Source organism: Procambarus clarkii, chromosome 79 (assembly GCF_040958095.1).
Source record: "Procambarus clarkii isolate CNS0578487 chromosome 79, FALCON_Pclarkii_2.0, whole genome shotgun sequence".
Classification (NCBI taxonomy): domain Eukaryota; kingdom Metazoa; phylum Arthropoda; class Malacostraca; order Decapoda; family Cambaridae; genus Procambarus; species Procambarus clarkii.
The window spans coordinates 5,653,664-5,676,487 of NC_091228.1; the positions used below are offsets into that span (position 1 = coordinate 5,653,664).

At 48.1% G+C, this 22,824-nt stretch overlaps 1 protein-coding gene across 1 annotated transcript in view; it reads left to right on the forward strand.

Moving 5' to 3' along the window:
- The window catches only part of Sema2a (Semaphorin 2a), a 271,050-nt gene that overhangs the window by 211,633 nt on the left and 36,593 nt on the right, over nucleotides 1-22,824 (forward strand). Inside the window, exon 3 of the mRNA XM_045752334.2 lies at nucleotides 18,904-18,955. Coding sequence (XP_045608290.1) covers nucleotides 18,904-18,955 — 52 coding nt within the window. The remainder of the gene's footprint in view (nucleotides 1-18,903; nucleotides 18,956-22,824) is intronic.

The following is a 22,824-nucleotide window of genomic DNA, read 5'->3' on the forward strand; positions in this document are numbered from 1 at the left end:
ACCTTCAGGTTACCTTGAAGTTACCTTGAGGTTACTTTGAAGTTACCTTGGAGTTACCTTGAGGTTACTTTGATGTTATCTTGAAGTTACCTTGAGGTTACCTTGAAGTTACCTTGAGGTTACTTTGATGTTATCTTGAAGTTACCTTGAGGTTACCTTGAAGTTACCTTGAGGTTACTTTAATGTTATCTTGAAGTTACCTTGAAGTTACTTTGATGTTATCTTGAAGTTACCTTGAGGTTACCTTGAAGTTTCCTCGAAGTTACCTTGAGGTTATCTTGAAGTTACCTTCAGGTTACCTTGAAGTTACATTGAGGTTACCTTGAAGTTACCTTGAGGTTATCTTGAAGTTACCTTGAGGTTACCTTGAGGTTATCTTCAAGTTACCTTGAGGTTACCTTGAGGTTAACTTGAAGTTACCTTGAGATTACCTTGAAGTTACCTTAAGGTTACCTTGAAGTTACCTTGAGGTTACCTTGAAGCTACCTTGATGTTACCTTGAAGCTACCTTGATGTTACCTTGAGGTTAACTTGAAGTTACCTTGAGGTTAACTTGAAGTTACCTTGATATTACCTTGAAGTTACCTTAAGGTTACCTTGAAGTTACCTTAAGGTTACCTTGAGGTTGCCTTGAAGTTACCCTGAAGTTACCTTGAAGTTACCCTGAAGTTACCTTGAAGTTACCTTGAAGTTACCCTGAAGTTACCTTCAGGTTACCTTGAGATGATTTCGGAGCTTAGCGTTCCCGCGGCCCGGTCCTCGACCAGGCGTTCTCGTTGCTGGACTGATCAACCAGGCTGTTGGACGGTTTCAATAATAGTTTACTGCTAAACTGGTTAATGAGCCATTATCCTAAACAGAGAATATTCTCAAGTTATTGCTGTAAAGTCTAAGGTAAACTTGTTTTCTGTAAAAAACAAATCCTGAGTCGTAAATTTTCTTTAATATCAAATTCTAGGGCATAATCAAATAGTTTTGCATATCATATTTCACATATTTGTAAATAAACCTAAACATGGATAGGGAGTACATAATAGGACTACATACTAGGTCGTGCATACTAGTAGTGCTTTTGAGCACTTTTGATATGTAGTGTTTTAAGGTGATTATCTTGCAGGAACATCTTCCCTGAGGCCAGATTGAACTATTTAATTCTACTTTATTTCCTCCTTTATGGAGTGGCGCTATCTCCACTGTTCTATATATTTAAGTCGCAGATAACACCAGTATCTAGGCTCCGTTTCCCCCCCAAAAAAAACAGGACCTGAGATAGTGGTTTTTATGCAATATTTAATACATATATAATTCCAGGAATGCCTAGTGCAGAGTGCTTGGGCATGCTGTCTATGCATATTGGTTCGGGAGGCAACTGATACAGGGTTCGATGCTGGTATTACGTTCATTAAGAGTTCATTTTGAGTTCATTGAGTTTCAGAGTGTTCAGGGGGTTCACTGAAGACAGAATCGTACTGAAGTCTCAGTATTTTACACATTTCTGTGTTGTCATCTGTGAAGGTTCCATCACCCTGTATGCTCTGCATGGCAGAGTTTCTTTCACCCTATGCCCCCTGTTACCTAGCAGTAAAATAGGTACCTGGGTGTTAGTCAGCTGTCACGGGTTGCTTCCTTGGGGTCGAGGCCTGGTCGAGGACCGGGCCGCGGGGACACTAAAGCCCCGAAATCGTCTCAAGAATCAAGATAACCCTTGCCCAAGGGGTTCAATGGTGGATGAAGTTTTCATGTTGGATTTTCGTCTGCTTAGGAGAAAAAAGTATTTTGGATTCCTCTGTATTTCACTGATGGCCTTTTGTTCTCTTTGTTCATCCTGGATTTTATGTGATCCAAGAAGAGAGGGTATATGTGTAATCCAACTTTGGATATTAAAAAAGAGAGGGTATGTGTAATCCTACAATGGGTATTCAAGAAGAGAGGGTATGTGTAATCCTACAATAGGTATTCAAGAAGAGAGGGTATGTGTAATCCTACCCAAGGTATCAGAGAAGAGAGATTATGTGTAATCCCACAATGGGTATTCAAGACGAGAGGAGTATGTGTAATCCAACTCTGGATATTCAAGAAGAGAGGGTATGTGTAATCCTACAATGGGTATTCAAGAAGAGAGGGTATGTGTAATCCAACTCAGGGTATCAGAGGAGAGAGGGTATGTGTAATCCTACCCAGGGTATCAGAAAAGAATGTAGGAGATGGATAAGCCTGTCTGGTGTGGTCCACTGTCTGGAATGACAATGAGAGCCCCTTGAGATGCTCGTCTTCACCTTAGTATTCTGTCCACCTTCACCCTGTCTTAGGAGGAGAGGAGCAAGGTCTCTTCCACTGTGTGAGGAGACCTTGGCTTCTTGAAGGTGACTAAGAGAGAGAGAGAGAGAGAGAGAGAGAGAGAGAGAGAGAGAGAGAGAGAGAGAGAGAGAGAGATGGGGAGGAGCGAGAGATAGATTGCGTTTTTAGTCTATTGGCTGAATAGGAGAATGTTTAGTTCTCTCTCTCTCTCTCTCTCTCTCTCTCTCTCTCTCTCTCTCTCTCTCTCTCTCTCTCTCTCTCTCTCTCTCTCTCTCTCTCTCTCTCTCTCTCTCTCTCTCTCCAAATTCCTACCTTCATGTTACAAGCCAAGAGCTGTTATCAGACCTTAGCTCAGTTTACAAGCTTGAGACACTTGCAACTGATTCACAAGATGTTTTTATAAGTGCATACTTAAGTGATAAGTCGCTCATATTAGGCAGACAGGTTGAAGGAGGGGTCAAGCACGCGTACCAGAGCTGCATATGGTCAGGCAAGTACATATTGTATGTATCTCTAATATGTAGTTCCTGTGAGGACATGTTCTTGGTGTAAGGAGTAGATGATGTTCTTGAGAAGCGTCTAAGGAGATCCCTGTTGTTAGTTGTTGACTGGTGTTGTGATGTATTTTCTTATTCTTATATTAGATATAGACAAAAATACAAGTCACAGCTTCGTGTCATCTTTTGCAGGTGACACAAAAATCAGCATGAAAATTACCTCGGCTGAAGACATTGAAAAACTTCAAGCTGATATTAATAAAGTTTTCGACTGGGCAGCAGAAAATAACATGATGTTTAACAGTGATAAATTCCAGGTACTCAGGTACGGTAAAAATTAGAACCTGAAACATAATACAGGGTACAAAACACAATCAAATGTGCCCATAGTAGGAAAGCAGCATGTCAAGGATTTAGGAATAATGATGTCTGACGACCTAACGTTTAGGGAGCATAACCAAGCAAATATTGCGACAGCCAGGAAAAATGATAGGATGGATTACGAGAACTTTCAAGTCCAGAGATCCCATCACAATGGTTGTACTCTTCAAGTCACTTGTGTTGTCCCGTCTCGAGTACTGCTCAGTACTCACTTCCCCCCTTCAGAGCAAGAGAGATTGCTGAAATAGAGGGAATACAGAGAACATATACGGCACGCATAGACCAGATAAAACACCTAAATTATTGGGATCGTCTCAAAGCTCTCCAAATGTACTCTCTGTTGAACCAAACTCTCACAAGTCAAGCCTGGCCTCGGGCCGGGCTTGGGCAGTAGAAGAACTCCCAGAACCCCATCAAGCAGGTATATGTGGGCCTGCGGGCCGCTCCAAGCAACAGCCTGGTGGACCAAACTCTCACAAGTCAAGCCTGGCCTCGGGCCGGGCTTGGGCAGTAGAAGAACTCCCAGAACCCCATCAAGCAGGTATATGTGGGCCTGCGGGCCGCTCCAAGCAACAGCCTGGTGGACCAAACTCTCACAAGTCAAGCCTGGCCTCGGGCCGGGCTTGGGCAGTAGAAGAACTCCCAGAACCCCATCAACCAGGTATATGTGGGCCTGCGGGCCGCTCCAAGCAACAGCCTGGTGGACCAAACTCTCACAAGTCAAGCCTGGCCTCGGGCCGGGCTTGGGCAGTAGAAGAACTCCCAGAACCCCATCAACCAGGTATATGTGGGCCTGCGGGCCGCTCCAAGCAACAGCCTGGTGGACCAAACTCTCACAAGTCAAGCCTGGCCTCGGGCCGGGCTTCCACGTCCCTCCTCACCGCTCAAGGAAGGTGTTCACCCCTCAACACTATACTTACCAAGCCGCCTCAGGCAACACAGTGCCGTGAATGACGGGGTGAGTAATGAACCCCGGCGCTAATGTCCTCCTCAGACGACGTCAGAAGAATGTCAGAAGACATTCACACACGGATAAGAAGACATCATTGCCGGCGACAACTGACTTAAAAATACCAGTCGGGGGCCTGAAACCTGTACCGAAATGGACGTTACGGCGTCACAATCACGTGACAAACACCTCGTCTACGTTATGTAACAATAGGGTAGGATTGGTTAGAGAGGAGGAAGTTTGAAATTAGATTTGGTTAGGTCAGGTCACCCTTTTGGAGGGATAGAGGTGAATTTTCATTCCACCGGAATGTTGACGCCTTTGGGCGATTGAGACATGATTGCTTCGTCTGAAGTGTGTGTGTGTGTGTGTGGGGGGGGGGGGGTAAGTTGCAATGTAGGGGGGGATTGCTTGGCCCAATTTGGAATTTGTTGCAAATGGGTAACAGTGTGATCTTTTCCAAACTTTATCCATCGTAGTCTGTCGTGGCGGCCCATTGTTTTGCCCCGAGGGAGACGTCTACCTCTTGAGGGGAACGTCTTAGCTACTTCCACCTCTTGAGGGGGATGTCTTAGCTGCTTCTACCTCTTGAGGGGGATGTCTTAGCTACTTCTACCTCTTGAGGGAGACGTCTTAGCTGCTTCTACCTCTTGAGGGGGACGTCTTAGCTACTTCTACCTCTTGATGGAGACGTCTTAGCTACTTCTACCCCTTGACGGGGACGTCTTAGCTACTTCTACCTCTTGAGGGGGACGTCTTAGCTACTTCTACCTCTTGAGGGAGACGTCTTAGCTGCTTCTACCTCTTGAAGGGGAAGTCTTAGCTACTTCTACCTCTTGATGGAGACGTCTTAGCTACTTCTACCCCTTGACGGGGACGTCTTAGCTACTTCTACCTCTTGAAGGGGAAGTCTTAGCTACTTCTACCTCTTGAGGGAGACGTCGGAACTAGTTCTACCTCTTGAGGGGGAAAGGTCGAAGCTGTTCACCTGCCAGAAGTCACTGCTGATGCCTGTCGGGGACACTAAAGCCCCGAAATCATCTCAAGATAACCTCAAGATAAACTCAAGATTGCCTCACACACTCGTCATTGCAATGCTGTGACGTGGGCACTGGCACTGCATTGCTGTGCTGTTGCTTATTCAGTATTACGTCTTGTTCTGAGCTCTGCCTCTCCTTTCTTGGGCAGGTATTGAGTTGTGACCCGCTCCGGTATCAGCCTCCTCTCTCTCTCTCTCTGTCTCTGTCTCTGTCTCTGTCTCTGTCTCTGTCTCTCTCTCTCTCTCTCTCTCTCTCTCTCTCTCTCTCTCTCTCTCTCTCTCTCTCTCTCTCTCTCTCTCTCTCTCTCTCTCTCTCTCTCTCTCTCTCTCCCCCTCTCCCTCCTTCCCCTTTCAGAGCAGGAGAGATCTATGCATTAGAGGGAATACAGAGAACATATACGGCACGCATAGACAAGATAAAACACCTAAATTATTGGGATCGTCTCAAAGCTCTCCAAATGTACTCTCTGGAAAGGAGACGAGAGAGATACCAAATAATATACACATGGAAAATACTGGAGGGCCAGGCCCTAAATTTGCACAGTAGAATAACAACATACTGGAGTGAAAGGTACGGAAGGAAATGCAGAATAGAACCAGTGAGGAGTAGAGGTGCCATAGTCACAATAAGAGAACACTGTATAAACATCAGAGGTCCACAACTGTTCAACACCCTCCCAGCAAGGCATTAGAAATATTACCGGAACAAAGGTGGATGCCTTCAAGAGGCACTTAGATAAGTTCTTGCAAGAAGTGCCGGACCAACCAGGCTGTAATGGATATGTGAACCTGCGGGCCGCTCCAAGCAACAGCCTGGTGGACCAAGTTATGACAAGTCAAGGCCGGGCTCCGGCAATAAAAGAAAGTAGAAATCACACCTTCAAGACGACCCCCCCAACCCCCCTCCTTCGGGGTGGTAGCCCCCCATAAATCACTTGAGCGCCAGCCTTCAGCTATAAGGCAGCTTACAGCGGTGTGTTCGTCCGTGTTGAACTGTATTTTGTGAGTGGGATGGTGGTAGTGGTGATGATAGTGGTGGTGGTGGTGGTGGTGCTGGTAGTGGTGGTGATGGTGGTGATGCTGGTGATGCTGGTAGTGGTGATGCTGGTGGTGGTGATGCTGGTAGTGGTGGTGATGGTGGTGATGGTGGTAGTGGTGGTGATGGTGCTGGTGATGCTGGTAGTGGTGATGCTGGTGGTGGTGATGCTGGTAGTGGTGGTGATGGTGGTGATGGTGGTAGTGGTGGTGATGGTGCTGGTGATGCTGGTAGTGGTGGTGATGGTGGTGATGGTGGTAGTGGTGGTGATGGTGGTGGTGATGGTGGTAGTGGTGGTGATGGTGCTGGTGATGCTGGTAGTGGTGGTGATGGTGGTGATGGTGGTAGTGGTGGTGATGGTGGTGATGGTGGTAGTGGTGGTGATGGTGGTGGTGATGGTGGTAGTGGTGGTGATGGTGCTGGTGATGCTGGTAGTGGTGGTGGTGATGGTGGTAGTGGTGGTGATGGTGGTGGTGATGGTGGTAGTGGTGGTGATGGTGGTGGCAGAGTTCTCCGCCCCATTCTTTTTGTCTGCTGCTCTTCACATCTGCTCCAATAGATCACAGCAGAGCGCGTCTCTTCTTATATTGGGTGCCAACTCTCTTGAGCCGTCTCTCCCTATTTCTCTCTGTCTGTCTAGCGTGTCTGGTTCCCCTGTCTGTCTGTCTGTCTGTCTGTCTCCCTACCCTGGCGAATCAGACTTGTTGGTGCAGATAGTTCGTCGTTGGTACACCGTCCTTGGGGGGAGCTACCAGTCCTCAGGCAAGGCTCGTTCAAGCGGCGGCTGAACCCAAAAGGGACATTCGATTAGTATTTCCACGCACTGCGTATTCCATATATGTATTTTCTCACATATATATGGTAATTGGTGTTACATATTAAAGTCCTCCGTGTTTCCGTCTGTGTTTAGTGCTTGTATTATGTATAAGGGACCGGGGAGGCTTGACAACCAAGTGGCCTCGCCAACGTTTTGGTCCAAGTTCGAGTCCTGTCCAAGGAGGATTGACTTGGGGGGTGCGCTAATCCCCGATTGGTCGCCTCTGTTCGCCCAGCAGTAATTGGGTACTTTGTTCTAAACTCAAGTTCCTAGTAGAACTAAGTTAGTCGGCTTTCTACCACCACAACCCCCCCCCCCCCCCACAACCCCCCCCCCCCACAACCACTACCACAACCCCCCCCCCCCACACACAACCACCCCCACAGGTAAATGACGCTAGAAATATTGACTTATTGTGAAAAGTTAAATGTTCCCTTTTGAAGTGTGGACAATGAAGAGACTAGAGAGAGAGAAGAGAGTGAGGCAGCCAAGAGGAGCCGGGGACCGCGAGCTTGATCTGCCACACTGGACAACAAAGCAACACTGGTAGAATGTCATCTTTCTGGTCAGACAAATACCTCGAGGAATCTCCCAGGAAAAAAAATGACTTAGAAACACGGAATGAAAAACGGAAAATGAAAAGTAGCTCTTCTGACTTTTCCAGCAAGCGACGTCAACCCGGACTTGAGAGAGCGGGACTTTTCCCCAAGGTTTTGGCCAACAATAACAGTTCTCTACGTCACACAGCTGTTGCAAAGGGGGAGGGGAAGGCTTGGGGGGGGGGGGGGGGGTAGAGGGAGATGCAACCTGAATCTATTGTAGAATGTTTAGTAGCTATCGACAGGAAGCCGGTCGGCCGAGCGGACAGCACGCTGGACTTGTGATCCTGTGGTCCTGGGTTCGATCCCAGGCGCCGGCGAGAAACAATGGGCAGAGTTTCTTTCACCCTATGCTCCCCTGTTACCTAGCAGTAAAATAGGTACCTGGGTGTTAGTCAGCTGTCACGGGCTGCTTCCTGGGGGTGGAGGCCTGGTCGAGGACCGGGCCGCGGGGACACTAAAGCCCCGAAATCATCTCAAGAAATCATCTCAAGATAGCTGTCAGGCCGGTTAGTGTTCGGTTCTGCCCCTTACAGTTCGGTTAAACACGAACTAAACACGTGTTAGCAGCGTGTGAGACCCGGTCAGTCAATCACTTAAACAGCGCCAGTTACAATATGTAGATCGTACATGTGATTATGGAAAGATGCACTGGTTTCGTAGAATGCTTTATGAATCGTGTCCAGGGTAGACTAATGCAGATAACACGCAGTGAAGAAGAGAGAGAGGGGCAAGGGAAAGAAGAATCAGGGGTGAAAGATGAAAGAGAAAGGAGGGGAGAGAGGGGAAAAGGGAAGGGGGCGTCAACCCCTGCCAAACAAGGGGCTCTTAAAACGAGGTTAACCAGCCCAAAAGAAAATTTGTTTGTAATTAACTGAACAAACTTGCTGCTGAAGAAGTTATAAAAAGGTTCTTGAAGACTGACGCATTCATGTAAAGCCCCCATCCAGTTCCTGTCCACACCCCTACCCCCCTCCCCCCCTCACACAGACACACCCCTACCCCCCTCCCCCCCCTCACACACACACACACACATTTACACATTTACATACATACACGCAGCAGGAGAATGCATAAATGCATAAACTACACAATTCGTCACAGAGGTGCGTGGGTTAGTCTCCCCTTATTAGGATGATAATTGTCCCAGCTGTCTCACGCACATACATATATGTCCCACCACCGCTCCCAAACGTATACATATGTGCCACGGAATACATATACATATTTAATAATAATTATATATATATGTCCCACCACCGCTCCCAAACGTATACATATGTGCCGCGGAATACATATGAATATTTAATCATAATTATTATATGTATTATGGCCCAGCGTTCCCAAACATATGTATATGCATATGTGAATGTGCATATACATATGCATATGTATATGCATATTGTATGCATTCAATTCATTTATTCACCCGTATTGAAAGGGTTTAACACTGTAGTGAATGCTTTTTTTCCCCCGTTGAATGAAGACTTAGAATGTGTTCGAATGAATGTGGTCGTTCACGAATGAATGTGGTCGTGCAAGGTCGTCGAGGCGTTTCGAACGTTCGTTTATAATCGAACACGGTGGACCTGTATAATTTAATTATAAATTGGCGTTCTGAAATGGGTGGGGGTGGGGGTGGGGGGGTAGTTCTTTCCTGAGCGCTACCTGTTATTGATTTCTAGAGTTGTGTGTGAGCGTCTATTCGTCCTGTCCGTCCTATCCGTCCGTCCGTCCGTCCGTCTGTCTATCCTGTCTATCCCCCCCCCTCCTAACCCAGTCCCCTGGCACTTATCACTCTTTCTTGAGACGTCTCGAACGAGCCCTTCGCCACGATGTGAATTAAATTCAAACAAGTTGGGACATTTGTACGTCTTGGCAAGTACGGGGGGCCGAACCCCCGCCCCCCCCCCCACACACACACACAGGATTTACGGCTTCGCTGCCTCTCTCGTAAATCCCCACCCCTCACCCCCCACCCCACCCCCCAGCGGCAATGTTGTCTTGTGTAGACATGTTCCCTTCATGGTAGATTGCTGTTTGTCCTCCTCTTTCTTCCCTTACTCCTTGTTCTCCTCCTTCCCCTTCTCCTTCCCCTCCTCCTCCCCTCACTGCTCAGCTCTGTGCTACTCACTCGGGCTTGCTACAAGTGTAATCCCGAAATCCAAGGAACCAACTGCGAGGATTGACTTCAAACTCTGGACCGAGAGAGATGGAAATACAGTTTGTAGCGAGGGGGGGGGGGGGTAGATAAAGAGGAGTCGTGATCTAGATATACAAAATACTCAAAAGCGTTCCGGAATCGTCATATAGTGGATGGAGATCAGTTGAGTATAGGAGAAAGGGAGCCGGTCGGCCGAGCGGACAGCACGCGGGACTTGTGATCCTGTGATCCTGGGTTCGATCCCAGGCGCCGGCGAGAAACAATGGGCAGAGTTTCTTTCACCCTATGCCCCCCTGTTACCTAGCAGTAAAGTAGGTACCTGTGTGTTAGTCAGCTGTCACGGGCTGCTTCCTGGGGGTGGAGGCCTGGTCGAGGACCGGGCCGCGGGGACACTAAAAGCCCCGAAATCATCTCAAGATAACCTCAAGATAGCAGTAAATAGGTACCTGGGTGTTAGTCAGCTGTCACGGGCTGCTTCCTGGGGGGTGGAGGCCTGGTCGAGGACCGGGCCGCGGGGACACTAAAAGCCCCGAAATCATCTCAAGATAACCTCAAGAAGGGATGCCAGGTGGATCTTAAGGATCATGGTAATCACCAGGTGTTGACAGGTGAGATAGCGTGAGATAGCGTGAGGTGGCCTGCTTGCATCTCCTGTATGCAAATCAGCGTCGTGGGATCTCCGTGGTTCCCATGGGTAATTGGCGAGACCCGTCAGCTCGCTTCTGATTGGCTGGGCACTGATTGGCCAGTCGGAAAGCGGGTGGTTAGCCAATCACAGAGCTGGTTATGGTGGTTGAGTATCTGTAGACGTTTGTAATGCATTTGTATTTGAAGCTTTGTCTTAGAGTGTCTGTCTCTCTGTCTCTGTCTCTGTCTCTGTCTGTCTATGTCTCTCTCTGTCTCTCTGTCTGTCTCTCTGTCTCTCTCTGTCTGTCTGTCTCTGTCTGTCTATGTCTCTCTCTCTTTCTCTCTCTGTCTCTGTCTCTTTCTCTCTGTCTGTCTGTCTCTCTCTCTCTGTCTGTCTGTCTGTCTGTCTGTCTGTCTGTCTCTGTCTGTCTGTCTGTCTGTCTGTCTGTCTGTCTGTCTGTCTGTCTGTCTGTCTGTCTGTCTGTCTGTCTGTCTGTCTGTCTCTCTCTCTCTCTCTCTCTCTCTCTCTCTCTCTCTCTCTCTCTCTCTCTCTCTCTCTCTCTCTCTCTCTCTCTCTCTCTCACTCTCACTCATCAGGACACATGAGCTACGATAACATGCTCCAGTGCGCCACACATGAAACATGAACACATTAGTCTCGAGGACGCCCGATTCAGAGAGCTCTTTTAATGTCTGATGTAGAAACATGATTGCTCGACTGTCTTTTATATCTGGCCTGCCTGCTGGCATCATCACGTGTGCGTGCGAGCGCGCGCGTGCGTGCCCGCTTGTTCCTGTACACCCCCCCCCCATCCCCCCCCACCAAGGCCAGCACCCTCCCCCCCCCCTTCCCCCCACTTCCTCATCTCAGTTTTATGGAGTTGTAACAGATATAGATTTTGATCCAGTCTTGATTCGAACTTTATTTTAGAAATATTGTGTTGGGTGTGTGGGTGTGTGTGTGTGGGTGGGTGGGTGGGTGGGTGGGTGGGTGGGTGGGTGTGTGTGTGTGTGTGTGTGTGTGTGTGTGTGTGTGTGGGTGGGTGGGTGGGTGTGTGTGTGTGTGTGTGTGTGTGTGTGTGTGTGGGTGGGTGGGTGGGTGGGTGGGTGGGTGGGTGTGTGTGTGTGTGTGTGTGTGTGTGTGTGTGTGTGTGGGTGTGTGTGTGTGTGGGTGTGGGTGTGTGTATGTGTGTGTGTGTGTGTGTGTGTGTGTGTGTGTGTGTGTGTGTGTGTGTGTGTGTGTGTGTGTGTGTGTGTGTGTGTGTGTGTGTGTGTGTTCACACCTATTTGTGCCTGCAGGTTAGAGTTTGTTGCACAGAGATCCTTTACTGCTAGAATCCACTCAGTAAAACATCTAAACTATTGGGACAGACTAAAGAGCCTAAATCTGAATTCTATTGAGCGCAGGCGGGAGAGATACATAATAATTTACACGTGGAAAATAGTAGAGGAATTGGTCCCAAACCTGCACACAGAAATAACATCACATGAGACCAGAAGACATGGCAGGATGTGCAGAATATCCCCGTTGAAGAGCAGAGGTGCAACAGGTACTCTGAGAGAGAACTCTATCAACATCAGAGGCCCGAGACTGTTCAACACGCTTCCACTACACATAAGGGACATAACTGGCCGCCCCCCACACAGTGTTCAAGAGAGAACTATCAACATCAGAGGCCCGAGACTGTTCAACACGCTTCCACTACACATAAGGGACATAACTGGCCGACCCCTCACAGTGTTCAAGAGAGAACTATCAACATCAGAGGCCCGAGACTGTTCAACATGCTTCCACTACACATAAGGGACATAACTGGCCGACCCCTCACAGTGTTCAAGAGAGAACTATCAACATCAGAGGCCCGAGACTGTTCAACACGCTTCCACTACACATAAGGGACATAACTGGCCGACCCCTCACAGTGTTCAAGAGAGAACTATCAACCTCAGAGGCCCGAGACTGTTCAACACGCTTCCACTACACATAACGGGCATAACTGGCCGACCCCTCACAGTGTTCAAGAGAGAACTATCAACATCAGAGGTCCGAGACTGTTCAACACGCTTCCACTACACATAAGGGACATAACTGGCCGACCCCTCACAGTGTTCAAGAGAGAACTATCAACATCAGAGGCCCGAGACTGTTCAACACGCTTCCACTACACATAAGGGGCATAACTGGTCGACCCCTCACAGTGTTCAAGAGAGAACTATCAACATCAGAGGCCCGAGACTGTTCAACACGCTTCCACTACACATAAGGGACATAACTGGCCGACCCCTCACAGTGTTCAAGAGAGAACTATCAACATCAGAGACCCGAGACTGTTCAACACGCTTCCACTACACATAAGGGACATAACTGGCCGACCCCTCACAGTGTTCAAGAGAGAACTATCAACATCAGAGGCCCGAGACTGTTCAACATGCTTCCACTACACATAAGGGACATAACTGGCCGACCCCTCATAGTGTTCAAGAGAGAACTATCAACATCAGAGGCCCGAGACTGTTCAACACGCTTCCACTACACATAAGGGACATAACTGGCCGACCCCTCACAGTGTTCAAGAGAGAACTATCAACATCAGAGGCCCGAGACTGTTCAACACGCTTCCACTACACATAACGGGCATAACTGGCCGACCCCTCACAGTGTTCAAGAGAGAACTATCAACATCAGAGGTCCGAGACTGTTCAACACGCTTCCACTACACATAAGGGACATAACTGGCCGACCCCTCACAGTGTTCAAGAGAGAACTATCAACATCAGAGGCCCGAGACTGTTCAACACGCTTCCACTACACATAAGGGGCATAACTGGTCGACCCCTCACAGTGTTCAAGAGAGAACTATCAACATCAGAGGCCCGAGACTGTTCAACACGCTTCCACTACACATAAGGGACATAACTGGCCGACCCCTCACAGTGTTCAAGAGAGAACTATCAACATCAGAGACCCGAGACTGTTCAACACGCTTCCACTACACATAAGGGACATAACTGGCCGACCCCTCACAGTGTTCAAGAGAGAACTATCAACATCAGAGGCCCGAGACTGTTCAACACGCTTCCACTACACATAAGGGACATAACTGGCCGACCCCTCACAGTGTTCAAGAGAGAACTATCAACATCAGAGGCCCGAGACTGTTCAACACGCTTCCACTACACATAAGGGACATAACTGGCCGACCCCTCACAGTGTTCAAGAGAGAACTTGACAAACACCTCCAAAGAATACCTGATCAACCAGGCTGTGACTCATACGTCAGGCTGCGAGCAGCCGCGTCCAACAGCCTGGTTGACCAGTCCAGCAACCAGGAGACCTGGTCGACGACCGGGCCGCGGGGACGCTAAGCCCCGAAATCATCGCAAGGTAACCTCAAGGTAACTGCCCCTCCAAATGCTATGACCTCCAAATTCTATGACGTCTGAATGCCAGAGAGATCGTATCCACCAATGAGAACCCGCTAAGTGCCTGGTACTCCCAGCCTCGACCAATCACGATTGATCACGTGACCTGACAACAGAATAAAGGAGGTTATCTTGAGGTTATCTTGAGATGATTTCGGATCATCTCAAGATAACATTAATCATGCTAAACTAGGCTCTTACACCAGACGAGTGTTGTACGCGTTTCTTCAGCCAATTTCACTAATTAAAACGGTAATTTTGTTTACAAATCTGAACATCGGTGAACACTTGAGAGAGAAAACGGACAGACGGGCCAGACAAGAAGGGGTAACTTGTTTAAAAGAAACAAAAAATACACCATTTAGCTACAAGTGATTGGCTGTAATGAGGATGTGATTATCATGCCAGAAGTAAGGTCGGAGATTGGCAGACGAGGGGCCCCCACGACGCCTGTCCCCTCAATACATCGTCCACTCCCGACACAGTTAGTTCACCACTATTGTGCTTAAAATGGCTTAGCTTGGAGATATTTGAACCAAGATATAAGCTGTTGAACTGGACTTGGAGACAGGTAGGTGAGGGAGAGAGGGGAAGGGAGAGAGAGGGAGAGGGAGGGAGAGGGAGGGAGAGATGGAAGAGGAGATACACGGACCACAAGATACCAGTTGCACCTGCAACCATGGTGGACCTGTTCTACTTAGCCAGCTGAGAGGGGGCCTGACGGCTGAGTGGACAGCGCTCGGGATTCGTAGTCCTGAGGTTCCGGGTTCGATCCCCGGTAGAGGCGGAAACAAATGGGCAGATTTTCTTTCACCCCTGTTCACCTAGCAGTAAATAGGTACCTGGGAGTTAGACAGCTGCTACGGGCTGCTTTCCTGGGGGTGTGTAACACAAAGGAGGCCCTGGTTGAGGACCGGGCCGCGGGGACGCTAAGCCCCGAAATCATCTCAAGATAACCTCAAGATGGTCTATGAATGTAGATACGATTGAGGCGTCTTCCTCAGTTGGTAGGCTTATTACGTAATATATACATGGGGGAGATACTGGAGGGCCAACTACGGGCTCGCCATAGCCCGTGCTCCCTGGAACTTTTTGTTCAAGGGAGCGAATATTAAACAATAACAACAGCTGGAGGGCCAGGTCCAAAATTTGCACAACAAAATAACATCTGGAATGGACAAAATCTCTGCCTCTGTCTCTCTCTCTCTCTCTCTCTCTCTCTCTCTCTCTCTCTCTCTCTCTCTCTCTCTCTCTCTCTCTCTCTCTCTCTCTCTCTCTCTCTCTCTCTCTCAGGTCCAGGGTGTCAGCTCAGGGTCTGACGCCATCTCCTTCTTGCTCCTGACACATTTATAATTGAACATCAAAGGCATCGGGGAGTTTGATTCCTGATTTAACATTTTAATTATCTCATCGTCGACGTTCTCGCGTCTCTCTAAATCTCCCCTCTCCCCCCCTTTCCTGTTCTTCCCGCGTTCTCCTATCCATCTTCCAGTCCCCTCTCCCTCTCTCCCTTCCATCCATGAGGTCACTCTCCATCCCCTTGGTCTGTTCCATCTCCAGAAATGTCAATCCTGAGGTGCTGATACTCACTCTTCCATTGCTAGCTTATGCTCACTCTATTTTCTGTAGAATAGAGAGGACAGAAGCCAGTCTATTCTCTATTCTTCTGTCCTCTCTCTGTAGGGCTCGCCTCGTTCTTCCTAGCCCTAGGCATAGCCCCCATTCTCAGTCCTAGCCTTCCTCTCTCTCTCTGTGTCTCTCTCTCTCTCTCTCTCTCTCTCTCTCTCTCTCTCTCTCTCTCTCTCTCTCTCTCTCTCTCTCTCTCTCTCTCTCTCTCTCTCTCTCTCTCTCTCTCTCCCTCCCTCCCCTAGGTAGGGGTCCTAGCCCCCTCTCTCTCTCCTAGGTAGGGTCCTAGCCCCCTCTCTCTCTCTCTCTCCTAGGTAGGGGTCCTGACCGCCCTCATGCTCCCTCCCAGCATGTGGTAATTCGAATTGGCTGAGCCAAGTTCTATTGGGCCAGTTGGGCGTGACACATTTTTACATATAATTGGGCGTTGAGGGCGGCGGGCGCCATTACCTGGTGGCAGGGGCCGCGCCTGTTGGGCATTGAAGCAGATCCCGAGCTCCCCCGCCCCCCCCCCCCTGTCACCTTAAGGAACAGGATAAGGCTTATCTATGCCTTCCCACCTTTTCTTCCCCCTTCCCACCTCGTCGCCTCTCCCTTCCTCCCATTTTCAGACGTTCGTGGGGTCTGTTTTGTATGGGGCCTGTGGTCCTTGGGTTCGATCCCAGGCGCCGGCGAGAAACAATGGGCTTAGTTCTTTCACCCTATGCCCCTGTTACCTAGCAGTAAAATAGGTACCTGGGTGTTAGTTAGCTGTCACGGGCTGCTTCCTGGGGGTGGAGGCCTGGTCGAGGACCGGGCCGCGGGGACACTAAAGCCCCGAAATCATCTCAAGAACATGGGGTACCGCCATAAATCAAGAAAATAGTTTTCTTCAAGGAGTGGCGGACCAACCAGGCTCTTGTGGATATGCGGGCTGCTCCAAGCAACAACAGCCTGTTGGACCAAGCTCTCACAAGTAAGGCCAGACCCCAAGGTTGATGCTCAAGGAGTAGAAGAATGGGTCTAGCTCCTGTGTCCCGCCTCTCGACCTTTCATTGATTGGTATTCTTACTTCCTATTCTCTTGGGCTCTATCGTATCGACCTTCTGTGGAGTTTGTTTTTTACATATATTAACATATTTTGTACGTCAGGATCATGTGTCTCGCGTTTCTTGCCTCCTTCAATGACCTTCGATTTAGGTTCGTGATTTTTTTTTTTATTCTAGTGTATGGACAACATTCTGAATTGTTTGTTTACATTCTGAATTATGTTTGTTTACATTCTGAATTGTTTGTTTACATTCTGAATTATATTTGTTTACATTCTGAATTGTTTGTTTACATTCTGAATTGATGTTTGTTTACATTCTGAAGGTGATGATGTAATTTTACATTTACATCATGACGTCTGGCAGCCTTGCATATGACGCTGATGTTACCAGGTTTGTCAGTGCCTCAATAGGTTGGTTTAATGTAGTATCCTAGGTGTGTGTGTGTGTGTGTGTGTGTGTGTGTGTGTGTGTGTGTGTGTGTGTGTGTGTGTGTGTGTGTGTGTGTGTGTGTGTGTGTGTGTGTTTACTCAGTTGTGCTAGGTGAGTACACACAGGTGTGTGTGTGTGTGTGTAGAGGTGTGTGTGTGTGTGTGTGTGTGTGTGTGTGTGTGTGTGTGTGTGTGTGTGTGTGTGTGTGTGTGTGTGTGTGTGTGTGTGTGTTTACTCACTTAGTTGTGCTAGGTGAGTACACACAGGTGTGTGTGTGTGTGTGTAGAGGTGTGTGTGTGTGTGTGTGTGTGTGTGTGTGTGTGTGTGTGTGTGTGTGTGTGTGTGTGTGTGTGTGTGTGTGTGTGTGTGTGTGTGTTTACTCACTTAGTTGTGCTAGGTGAGTACACACAGGTGTGTGTGTGTGTGTGTAGAGGTGTGTGTGTGTGTGTGTGTGTGTGTGTGTGTGTGTGTGTGTGTGTGTGTGTGTGTGTGTGTGTGTGTGTGTGTGTGTGTGTGTGTGTGTTTACTCACTTAGTTGTGCTAGGTGAGTACACACAGGTGTGTGTGTGTGTGTGTAGAGGTGTGTGTGTGTGTGTGTGTGTGTGTGTGTGTGTGTGTGTGTGTGTGTGTGTGTGTGTGTGTGTGTGTGTGTGTGTGTTTACTCACTTAGTTGTGCTAGGTGAGTACACACAGGTGTGTGTGTGTGTGTAGAGGTGTGTGTGTGTGTGTGTGTGTGTGTGTGTGTGTGTGTGTGTGTGTGTGTGTGTGTGTGTGTGTGTGTGTGTGTGTGTGTTTACTCACTTAGTTGTGCTAGGTGAGTACACACAGGTGTGTGTGTGTGTGTGTAGAGGTGTGTGTGTGTGTGTGTGTGTGTGTGTGTGTGTGTGTGTGTGTGTGTGTGTGTGTGTGTGTGTGTGTGTGTGTGTGTGTAGAGGGGGGGGACAGACCGTCCGAGGCACAAATTAGCATAGTCAAACAGAAGAGGTATTGGATGTTTGGGTCTCGAAAACACTTGATGCCAGAGTGGTGTAGGAGTGAGAGAAAGGGGGGAATGGAAGGGACGGAACTGCTTCATGAATCTGGCCCCAGGTTCGTAAGTGCTTGCGTAATTGCTTTGTGAATCTGGCCCCAGGTTCGTAAGTGCTTGCGTAATTGCTTTGTGAATCTGGCCCCAGGTTCGTAAGTGCTTGCGTAATTGCTTTGTGAATCTGGCCCCAGGTTCGTAACTGCTTGCGTAATTGCTTTGTGAATCTGGCCCCAGGTTCGTAACTGCTTCGTGAATCTGGCCCCAGGTTCGTAACTGCTTCGTGAATCTGGCCCCAGGTTCGTAACTGCTTCGTGAATCTGGCCCCAGGTTCGTAACTCCTTCGTGAATCTGGCCCCAGGTTCGTAACTCCTTCGTGAATCTGGCCCCAGGTTCGTAAGTGCTTGCGTAACTGCTTCATGAATCTGACCCCCCAGGTTCGTAAGTGCTTGCGTAACTGCTTCATGAATCTGGCCCCATGTTCGTAAGTGCTTGCGTAACTGCTTCATGAATCTGGCCCCAGGTTCGTAAGTGCTTGCGCAACTGCTTCGTGAATCTGCCCCCAGGTTCGTAAGTGCTTGCGCAACTGCTTCGTGAATCTGCCCCCAGGTTCGTAAGTGCTTGCGTAACTGCTTCGTGAATCTGGCCCCAGGTTCGTAACTCCTTCGTGAATCTGGCCCCAGGTTCGTAAGTGCTTGCGTAACTGCTTCATGAATCTGCCCCCCCAGGTTCGTAAGTGCTTGCGCAACTGCTTCATGAATCTGGCCCCAGGTTAGCAGCTAAACAAGCCATGGGAAAGTGTGTGTATGTGTTTCGATCCAACACTTACTTGTAATCTAAGTGGATTTCCAGCCATGTGGACGCTTGTTTTAAGTGCTAAGTGTAAGTGCATGGCGTTGAAGCCCCTTAAGGGGAGAGTGTGGAATTCTATACTAATAATTTTTTTTTTTTTTATCTTTGCAGGGACAAAGTCATCAGAGTCAGTATGAACAACGTTAGTCAGACGAATTGTGAGGTGAGTTGATTTGTTTTGTGTTTGCTTGGTGTATACCTGCTGTATTATACATCTGTCTCACTGTATACCTGCTGTGTTATGTGTCTCACTGTATACCTGCTGTATTATATATCTGCCTCACTGTATACCTGCTGTATTATATATCTGTCTCACTATATACCTGCTGTATTATATATCTGTCTCACTATATACCTGCTGTATTATATATCTGTCTCACTGTATACCTGCTGTATTATATATCTGTCTCACTGTATACCTGCTGTATTATACATCTGTCTCACTGTATACCTGCTGTATTATATATCTGTCTCATTGTATACCTGCTGTATTATACATCTGTCTCACTGTATACCTGCTGTATTATATATCTGTCTCACTGTATACCTGCTGTATTATACATCTGTCTCACTGTATACCTGCTGTATTATATATCTGTCTCACTGTATACCTGCTGTATTATATATCTGTCTCACTGTATACCTGCTGTATTATATATCTGCCTCATTGTATACCTGCTTTATTATGCATCTGTCTCACTGTATACCTGCTGTATTATATATCTGTCTCACTGTATACCTGCTGTATTATATATCTGTCTCACTGTATACCTGCTGTATTATATATCTGCCTCATTGTATACCTGCTTTATTATGCATCTGTCTCACTGTATACCTGTTGTATTATATATCTGCCTCACTGTATACCTGCTGTATTTTATATCTGTCTCACTGTATACCTGCTGTATTATACATCTGCCTCACTGTACACCTGTCTCATAGCACACCTGTGTAGTACACACTAAACCAGGTCGTAGTATGTAACCCAATTCCTTTAATTACAATATTTTATTATTTGTCAGTAAAACACTTTCATGTTATTCCTAGTATGAACGCCTGAGGTAGTTTCACCCCCCCTCCCCCCCCCCCCCATTGATTACCCCCAAATATCTATCCCCTATTGTGTATCCCACGATGTCTATCCCCTATTGTGTATCCCACGATGTCTATCCCCTATTTAACTCTCGGCCAACGTACGATACCGATATCGCTATTGTAGGTAACAGGGTACTCGAGATATCAAGTTTTAAGCGACGTTCATACTAGAAGAAGCAAAACGCCAATCAGCTGTGGTTTGTTGACATCAGTCAGCTGTGTTTTTGTTGACATCAGTCAGCTGATTGCGGAGAGCGACGGCGGTGCTGTGATGGGTAAATATCGTGTTGGTGATGGGGGAGGGAATGAAGGGGAGATAGAACCTGTGGGTAGGGGGAAGGGGGATTAGAGAGGGGGGTAGGGGGAAGTGGGATGGGCAAGTGAAGTAGGGGAAGGGAAGGGGGCTTGGGGAAGGGGGTTTGGCAAAGGAAAAAATGTTGGGGCCAAAGGGAAGTCGGAAAGTTAGGGGAAGTCAAGGTAGGCACAGGCGCAGGGAGGGGAAAGAGGGGGTGAGAAGGCATGTGGAAAGGGGAGGAAGGAGGGGAAGGGTAGAAAAGGGGAAATGGAAAGGGAAGACCCACACTCACCAGTCACGACACGCTTCAATTATCTCCTTTTTTTCTGCAGTTTTTCAGTGCGCAACGGTCCTGACTTGTAGTGACTTAGCCCCTGGCTTGTAGTGACTTAGCCCCTGACTTGTAGTGACTTAGTCCCTGACTTGTTGGTGACTTAGTCCTTGACTTGTCGTGACTTAGCCCTGACTTGCATACTATATACACAACTCGTATCGTATATACATAATTAACAGTATAATTGACATGCTGTATACATAGCTGGTATATGTATTTCAGCCAACCCTTGTACATAGAATAAAAACATGTATACCAGACGCCAGGTATGTATAGAAGTGTATACACCTCACCTTTCAATGTATAATTACAATTACATTAGTTACAGTGTAATTAAGATACAATTACAGTATATACATTGTGACTACTGTTAGACATGGACAAAAGTATAGTTACTGGTTGGTTAGTCAGTAATTGTAGCGGCCTTAATGACTCTCCCGCGGTTGGGATAGGCCTTACCACAACCAAAAAGTTTATTAAGCCCAAGTTAAGGTCAAGTTAAGGTCCCAAGTCGAGCCTGGTCTCAGGCCGAGCTTGGGGAGAGTAGATAGAACTCTCGAAGCCCTCCTCAGGCATCCTACTGGCGGAAGATTCAGGTCGGTTCAGAGGGAGAAAGAGAGGATAGAGGACGAGAGATAGAGGCTTCGAAGGAGGAAAATAGGGTAGAAAAATTCAGGGAGAGAGAGAATGTAGAGGAATTGGCGGAGGGAGAGAGGGGTAGAGAGATTAATGGAGGGAGAGAATTGAGAGAGAGAGAGAGAGAGAGAGAGAGAGAGAGAGAGAGAGAGAGAGAGAGAGAGAGAGAGAGAGAGAGAGAGAGAGAGAGAGAGAGAGAGAATAAACTTGATATTGGTCCAAGACAGACCGAAAGGTCATTTCTTCACTTCCTGATCTCTGACTTTGGTCATCAGAGAGAAACCTCCCCCCCTCCTCCCCTTCCACACACACACACACACACACAAGACTGTCCTCCCACGGTCCATACAGGGACCTTACCCCTCCCATCTCCCCCCCCTTCCTCTCCCATCCCACCTTCCCCCTCCCACCCAAGCGCTCTCATGCAAAACCTCAATTTAGGATTTCGTCGAGGAAAAAGAAAATCCGGGGAACTAACTTTCAACCTGGACTGGCCGCTCCTCGACCGCCAGCTGCTCTCTCCCTCCCCCCTGCGTAGGTAGGCAGATTCACCTTCCATTTATATGTTTTGTTCCCCCGTTTTGGTTATACCAGAGTTTGGTTATACCACCGTTTTGGTTATATCACCGTTTGGTTATGCCAGTTTGGTTATACCACCGTTTGGTTATACCACCATTTTGGTTATACCATCTTTTGGTTATACCACCGTTTGGTTATACCATAATTTTTAAACCCCCGTTTTGGTTATACCATCGTTTGGTTATACCGTCGTTTGGTTATACCACCGTTTGGTTATACCGTCGTTTGGTTATACCACAGTTTGGTTATACCAAGCAACAGAAAATATTGGATCAGAGCATCAGAAATATTGCAGGAACAACCGTGGACATCTTCAAGAGGAAACTAGATTGTTTCCTTCAAGGAATGCCGGACCAACCGGGCTATGGTGGGTATGTGGGCCTGCGGGCCGCTCCAAGCAACAGCCTGGTGGACCAAACTCTCACAAGTCAAGCCTGGCCTCGGGCCGGGCTTGGGCAGTAGAAGAACTCCCAGAACCCCATCAAGCAGGTATATGTGGGCCTGCGGGCCGCTCCAAGCAACAGCCTGGTGGACCAAACTCTCACAAGTCAAGCCTGGCCTCGGGCCGGGCTTGGGGAGTAGAAGAACTCCCAGAACCCCATCAACCAGGTATATGTGGGCCTGCGGGCCGCTCCAAGCAACAGCCTGGTGGACCAAACTCTCACAAGTCAAGCCTGGCCTCGGGCCGATCTTGGGGAGTACAAACCTCTCGAAACATACAACAGGTAAGTTACAGGTAGTCTGTCCTGTTGACCATCCGCACGAGCGACTCACTCCCTAAATGCTACCGTTAGCAAGGTCTTCGTTGACTCGTTATTGTCTGAGTGGGGGAGTGCAACATCTGGGTGGTGTCCCAACGCCCTGCTAACTACCTGGTGATTTAATTCTAAGTGCAACATTGCAAAGACACTTAAAGGGGGGAGGAAGCATGTGTAAGGGTCCCTTGCTAACCCCCTCCCTTCCCCCCACTTGGGCTGGACGGTAGAGCGACGGTCTGGCTTCATGCAGGTCGGCGGTCAATCCCCCTCGACCGTCCATAAGTGGTTGGGCATCATTCCTTTCCCATCCGTCCCATCCCCAAGCCTTATTCCTG